The sequence below is a fragment of the Octopus bimaculoides genome, chromosome 7 (assembly GCF_001194135.2).
Source record: "Octopus bimaculoides isolate UCB-OBI-ISO-001 chromosome 7, ASM119413v2, whole genome shotgun sequence".
Lineage (NCBI taxonomy): Eukaryota > Metazoa > Mollusca > Cephalopoda > Octopoda > Octopodidae > Octopus > Octopus bimaculoides.
The window spans coordinates 11446308-11453533 of NC_068987.1; the positions used below are offsets into that span (position 1 = coordinate 11446308).

The 7226-nt window shown below is 31.3% G+C and overlaps 1 protein-coding gene across 23 annotated transcripts in view; it reads left to right on the forward strand.

The window, feature by feature from the left end:
* Nucleotides 1-7226, forward strand: part of LOC106882391 (trithorax group protein osa) — a 656478-nt gene that overhangs the window by 591628 nt on the left and 57624 nt on the right. For 20 of the 23 annotated variants that reach the window (XM_052969220.1, XM_052969219.1, XM_052969227.1 and 17 more), the window contains one exon: nucleotides 3610-3692. The exons of the other annotated variants lie outside the window; for them this stretch is intronic. In XM_052969220.1, the coding sequence (XP_052825180.1) occupies nucleotides 3657-3692 (36 nt within the window). In that variant the 5' untranslated portion in view covers nucleotides 3610-3656. The remainder of the gene's footprint in view (nucleotides 1-3609; nucleotides 3693-7226) is intronic. 23 annotated transcript variants of the gene reach the window in all.

The following is a 7226-nucleotide window of genomic DNA, read 5'->3' on the forward strand; positions in this document are numbered from 1 at the left end:
ATTTTAATTGAGTTTTTACCTGTAATTTGGGATTTTATCCCTATATTATTATTATTATTATTATTATTATTATTATTATTATATATATATATATATATATATAAATATATATATATATATATATATATATATATATGTGTGTGTGTGTGTGTGTCTATGTGGTTTTTATGTGTGTGTTTGTGTTTGTCCATCTACCATAGCTTGACAACCGATGTTGGTGTGTTTACACCCCCATAACCTAGCGGTTCGGCAAAAGAGACCGCTAGAATAAGTGCCATGCTTACAAAGATTAAGGCCCAGGGTCGATTTCTTCGACTAAAAGTGGTGCTCCAGCATGGCCACAGTCAAATAACTGAAACCAATAACAATAATATATAATGCATGTATAATGGAACAGCCTCCTCAGACTGCAGCAGCGCCGTGAAACAGAAATAAAATTTAAAACGTTATTCGTTCTGTTTGACCTAGTTGCAAATTCTCCATGGCCTGGTACTGGTCTGCAGCCCTGGTTATTGGGGACCCCTGGGTTAAAGCATATCAATCATTGATTTGTGGGATTTTTTTTTTCCTTCTTGTCGTTAATAGAAAAAGAAAAAAAAAATCAAAGCAATTATTTATTATTATACTTTAACAAAGACATTTATTATCAAGTTGAAATTTGTCCAATTTTTTTTTTTCTGTTGAATCTTATTAAATTTCTTTTGACCACACTTGAAGTATTTCAAATTTTCACCAGATTATTTTTCAAATTTTCTACACTTGATGTAATTTCTTTCTTATTAATTTCAAGAAAGAAAAAAAAAAATGAACATGATGTTCATCAATATACAAAAAAGAAATACACTTATTTTGAAAATAATCTAGTGAAAATTTGAAATATTTTGAAAGGTTGGAAGAAATTTAACAATTGAGATACTGGTTCCATTATATAAGTCCTTGTTTTGGAGAGATCTAAATAAATAATGAAAAATAAACTTTCCATCAAAATTTCATGTTATGTTCCAAACACTAGCTTAATAAAACGACAATAGTTATTTTACTAAATTCTCCATTATTTTCAAAATGAATTGAATTAAACAAATGCACTGTATTTTCACAGAAATATGGTAATGAAAAGGTTAACAAGATCTTTTTCATGTTATTAAATGAGTTAACAGTTGTGCATTATTACAGTGTTTTAGTGAACTTTTGTAACTTTTTTCTTTTTTTCCTATGAGTTTGCTAGCTGAACAGACTGCTCTTTCATATGCGAGTTTTAAAGTCTAAACTTCTGTTGTCTTTTCTCCACAAACAGCAGCAGTTTTTCTCATATAATATTGATTATGTTATAGCTACGTATTGATTAGTGTCATAAAACATTTTCTTCCTACAAAAGTAATAAATGTTCTCTAGTTCTTTCTATGATTATCATTCAGAGCCAAAAAAAGAAAAAGTAAAACGAACGGAGTCTTTCCCCCTATTTCATTTTTCTCTACTACCACCCCCAGGGTTTTTTCACCCCACCTCCACCTCTCATCTTGACAAGGAATTCGGTGTAAAAGATACTCTCTTTTCCCCACCGTCACTGCCACCCTAACAGTATATGCTTGTGTGTATGTGTGTATGTGTGTATGGCTTTGGGACACACTTTAGTGATTCTACTACTGTGCGATATTTTTAGTAGGTACTGTTAGTATTAACAGCCGGCTAGCTCTCTCTGTCTCTCTTTCTCTCTCTCTTTCTCTCTCTCTTTCTCTCTCTCTCTACTTACTGACTGCCTGACTGTTTATTGAGGAAGTTTTGTTTCTTGTATGTGTAACTACTTCTTTTTTCGTTGCCTCTCTTTTCTTTCTTTCTAGGAAGTTCAACTTTGCCAAACAAAACTATCAAATGAGAAAATCTTATACCCCCCCCCTCTTTTCCTCCGCCACCATCATCTCTCTTCCCCCTTCTCTCTCTCTTTGGGCTAAAAATGTGAATGCTAAATAGAATTGATCTGGGCATTAATAGATGTTTTAAGGCTTTTCTCTTTCTATTCCTGTTTCCCTTTTGTCCTTAGAAATAAGTCTTGTCTTTTCATATATATTTCTCTTCTTTATTTCTATTCTTAATCTTGAAAACGAGTTATTTTTCTAAAATTATTCTCTCTTAGAATATGTTTAGAAATTAGCAATGGTGTAATGCGAGTCATTCAGTTATAAATACCTCAACAAATAAACTTATTCACCTCGTTTTGACCCAACTCCTCAAGGAATCTCTGTGTAATATATATGTTTTGAATACACACACACGCATACATATATATATATTATATTATATATTCTGTGTGTGCTGTGAAATTTTGAATTCGTGAAGAGGGGGGGAAAATATGGTTTTTAGGTTGCGGTTTTTCTTTTTAAATTCCACATTTTAGTTTATTTCTCTTGGCTGATTGAATAGAAATGAAACCAGTTTTATTGCATATAACGTCTCTTTTTAAAAAATTCATTAATGATATTATAACCTACACTGTATGCGTGTGTGTCTTGAATCTATTAGTGTTCTTTTTGTGGGTTCGTTAGTAGTGGCTGCTGTCGTCATTCGTGGCTTCTACGTCTCACATCTCATCTCGTCCCTTTTCAAATTGTTGTTTTTCCTACACCACACATCTATATCTAGATTAGCCTCAATACGCACTCACTGTATTGATTTTTCCTGCCCGTGACAGTTTGGTTCATTCAAGCTTCCATTTCTAAATTACTCCCTCTTTATGTGTGTGTGTGTTTAGGTAGATATTTTGTCTATTCCCTCGAAATCCTTGTGTGTATGTGAATATACATACATGCATTATATATGTGCGTGTGTATGTTTTTATACATGCATATATATATATATATATTATATATTTCCCTTTAATCTTAAAGCCTCTGTGTGTGTATGAGTATATATATATATATACGCATATATATTTATATGTATGAGTGCATATTTATATGTATGAATATATATATGTATATATATACACACACACATATATATATATATATACACGCATATATATTTATATGTATGAGTGTATATTTATATTTATATGTATGAATATATATATGTATATACATACACACACACACATATATATATATATATATATATATAAGTATGAGTATATATATATATATCTGTGTATATATAAAATATATAACCTCCCTTTTTGTGTGTGTGTGTATAGTTTTTATTGTAACAACATAAAAACAAACGTGTGTGTGTATATATATATATATATAGTATAAAAGGGAATATTATACACATGTGTGTGTGTGATATTCCCCCTTGTGTATGCGTGTATAATATTCCCTCTCCGTGTATGTGTGTGTGTACATATGTAATATTTCCTTTTCTGTTCTGTGTATATCTAGTTAATTGCATCTGGTTTTTACGTGCACACTGCTGTCACCAGCTATCCAACAGCTAACGATAGCAATACTCTTTCCATCTCTCTAACTGTAAGCACATGCCCATGTATGCATAATCATTATATATATATATATCCATATATACACACATACACACATATATAAATCTATATATGCTACTTTGCTGAAATTGTTAAATGTTTTATTTACGAAAAATATTTTCTCCCTCCTTCCCTAGCCATGGTATAACTGGTAACTGGAACTATATTACTATTCTGTGTCAAGATGTCACCAGGTAAAAGAAAAAAGAAAGAAAACCTGGTGAGCTTGCCATTGCACTGCTACTCAAAAGTTTATCTTGTAAAAACCTTCAAAAAAAAAGAAATTGTTTGGCAATGTGCGTGTGTGCATGCTTGTATGTATGTATGCGTGCGTGAGTTGTAATTATTCTTGAGATGTGTGGGGATTTGTAATTTAGTATTAATAAATGAGTGTGTTTTTTTTTTTTTAATAAAAAAAGAAAGCTTGCATTCTTAATATATCTTGCTGTTCGGCCTCAGGCCAGCTCGGTCGGGATCCATTAGATGTTTAACCAAAGGCATTCCATGCATGGCTATCTGTTTTAGCGGGGTAAAATAGGACTTGCCTTAATCTAATGTGCCCGTTTATTTATTCATTTATTTATTTTCCTTCTTTTTTTTTTGTCTTTCTTTTTTGTAGCAGTCGAGTGGTTTTTTTTAAGGGAAGGGATTTGGCTGCTATTTCTGGCATGTAGACTCTGCATGGATATTTATTTGGATCCTGAGTAAAATAATCCCAGGATTGATGTGTTTCTTCTGCTTTTATACAGCCTATTCTATCGCAAAAAAAAAGATTTTCTTATAGAATTACCATAACCGTTCAATATACTGTTGTTTAATAACCAAAAAAAAAATACTTTGGTGCTAAAATAAATTCCAACCCTATTTTCCCATGGCTTTGTTCTACGATATTAAGATCAATATATACTAATACAGAAGAGGCACCAACCAAACATATATATGTTGAATAAATGAATAGCACTTAGTTTTTTGATAGTTCTTCACCTTAATAATTAAATGTTTATGAATTATTAGCTATTTACGATTTGTAAACTTGATAATTTATTCGAAAAAATCTAATTATTAAAGTAGAAAAATTATCAGAAAAGTCACTATTTATTTTTTCAAATATATAATACTGTACAAAGGACTTTGTATTTCTTATTCTATGACACACATTACAGTTTGGTGCTCACCATCTCCCGTCGAATCGTCCGACCCAAGGGAAACGAATATTTAATGATAATATTGGTTTCTACATACACATACGCGCATTCTTTAAAATCTTCCTATCTTGTTCTGTAAAAGTGTTGGGATGGAATAAGCGTTGGAGTGAGTGGGAAGTGGAAAATATGTAATGTTTTGCGGAAGAGTACCTCTCTTCATTGAAAGACGATTAAAAAGATATTTGATATTTTCTGTTGAGTCATTAAAATTGGGGTTTTACATAGCACAACCCTCTGTTAAATACTAACACAGAATAGAATAAGTTGGAATCGAATATAGATATATGTTACTTAGGTAAGCTCGTTGTCAGCTTACTACATTGTTTGTCTATGATGCTAGTAGAACAATAATATGTGTGTGTGTGTGTGTTCTTTTACCTGTTTCTGTCATATGACTACAACCATGCTGTAGTATTGCCTTTTAGTCGAAGGAATCGACCCCAGGACTTATTCGTTGTGAGCCTGGTATTTTTTCTCTGTCTCTTGCCTAACTGCTAAGTCACCGGGGCCAAACAGACACAGACATAAATATGTGTGTGTGTGTGTGTATAAATTTAATTAGAGGTTTCATCCAAGGAAATACTGGTTCAATACCGGGTATTTTGGGGGAATGAATTTCCTTAAAATAATAGGTATATATATAAAAACATAGTTTATATTCATTTTAAAGAAGAGTAGTAATTGAAACGGCTGTAAGTGAAGATAACCATTTTGCTGTTAAATAATAAACAATTATTGACTTCCTAATCTCCATTTTCTCTTCTTTTTAAACGATTAATTTAATATAATGATAAAATCTGCATAAGAATTTATCAAGTTAGCCAGCATGTAAAACCGATTAAGGGGAAAATTTAAACAAAATATTTAATTATTCCCTTTAAATATAAATACATTCATTATATTAAGGGCTATAACTACATGTAAATGCCTCACACTATAATGAATGTATGTCTGTACGTACATAATAATAATAATAATAATAATAATATATAAATATATGCATATATACATACATACATATTTTCAAGAAGAGGGAGAATGAATATGTTTTTTACAAAGAAGTACAAAATGAAGAATATAATATATAAAAAAATAAATATACCAATACATTATATTGTCTTTGAGCTTTTAAAGTTCAATGGTAATTCATGTATATAATGGTTGGAAAAATAAGGATGCATGAGAATTGAGAGTTGTGTTAGGTTTAAAAAAAGGGCTAAAAGTTTGTGTTAAGCAGGAAGTGTGGTGTCAAAACAGGAAGTGTATGTAAGAGGAAACAAATGTTTTTAGTTGGAGTTATGAACTCTGCTGAAAAAGAGTTCATAACTCCAAATAAAAAGATTTGTCTCCCCTTACACACACTTCCTGTTTTGACACCACACTTCCTGCTTAACACAAACTTTTAGCCCATTTTTTTAAACCTAACAGGAACGTGAAACTCTGAGTAACAGTTTTTTGCAGCTTTAACAAAAGTATATTACTCTATCTTCGCTATTCAAGTACTATTTTCTCCGCCTTGTGTGTGTGTGTGTGTGTGTGTGTATGAATGAAAAATAAGGATAAATACAAGTTTATATTGCAGTTCCTTTGTGCATTTCACCATTACGGCTGTTTGGAATCTTGAAAATAGGTGTTCCAAGTACATTTAGATCAGTGTTCTCAATTAGGGTGCATATGACCCTTTGGGATTTAATATAAGATTTTTTAAATTAAAATTTGTGAAATAAATGGATTATACTCCTTCAATTTACCAAATAACTTAATTTTTTATTAATGAAATTTTAAATGATATTTAATTCTAAAAATATGAGATTTTTTTTAACATCAAATGGCTACAAGTGAAATAGAGAGATTGGATGGGTCCCTAGATAAAAAAAAAAAATGGTTGAGGATCACTGATTTGGTTGCTTAAATAGACTGGATCATCAAGGAATACTTTTTATTGCATTAAGTTATATATATATATATATATATATATATAAAGCAAAGAAGAAAAGGAAGATACATCATCATCATCATCGTCTAGATCCCTGAACTGATGTAGCCAGTCATTGGGGAGCCACTCTGGACTCTTTATAGCCATTGCCACTGGTGTTTATTCTCTGGCATGCATAGCAGGGTCTCTGTGTTGCAAACTGTCCAGTCTTTGATGTTGTCAAACCAGCACTTTCATTCATGTACATTCACACACACACACGCACATATATATATATACATATATACATACATACATGCGGATCCTATCCTTCTGACTGGCTTTGGAGTACTTAATCTGTGGAATTCTTTCTACCATCAGATCACATCACCTTATTCATTCGGAGTACCTTGATTATATATATATAAAATATATTTCTAACTTTACCATTGTTCTCTTTATCCTTTTATATATTTATACATACACACGCTAATACACGACTTATAATCCCCAATCCTGTTCATACAACGACAGGGGCAAAACTAGCCGGTATACAACACTTACTCGGTATTACCTGTATCTTTGGGGTTTGGTTAAATCCAATACCCTCCTTAACCATATATATATATATATA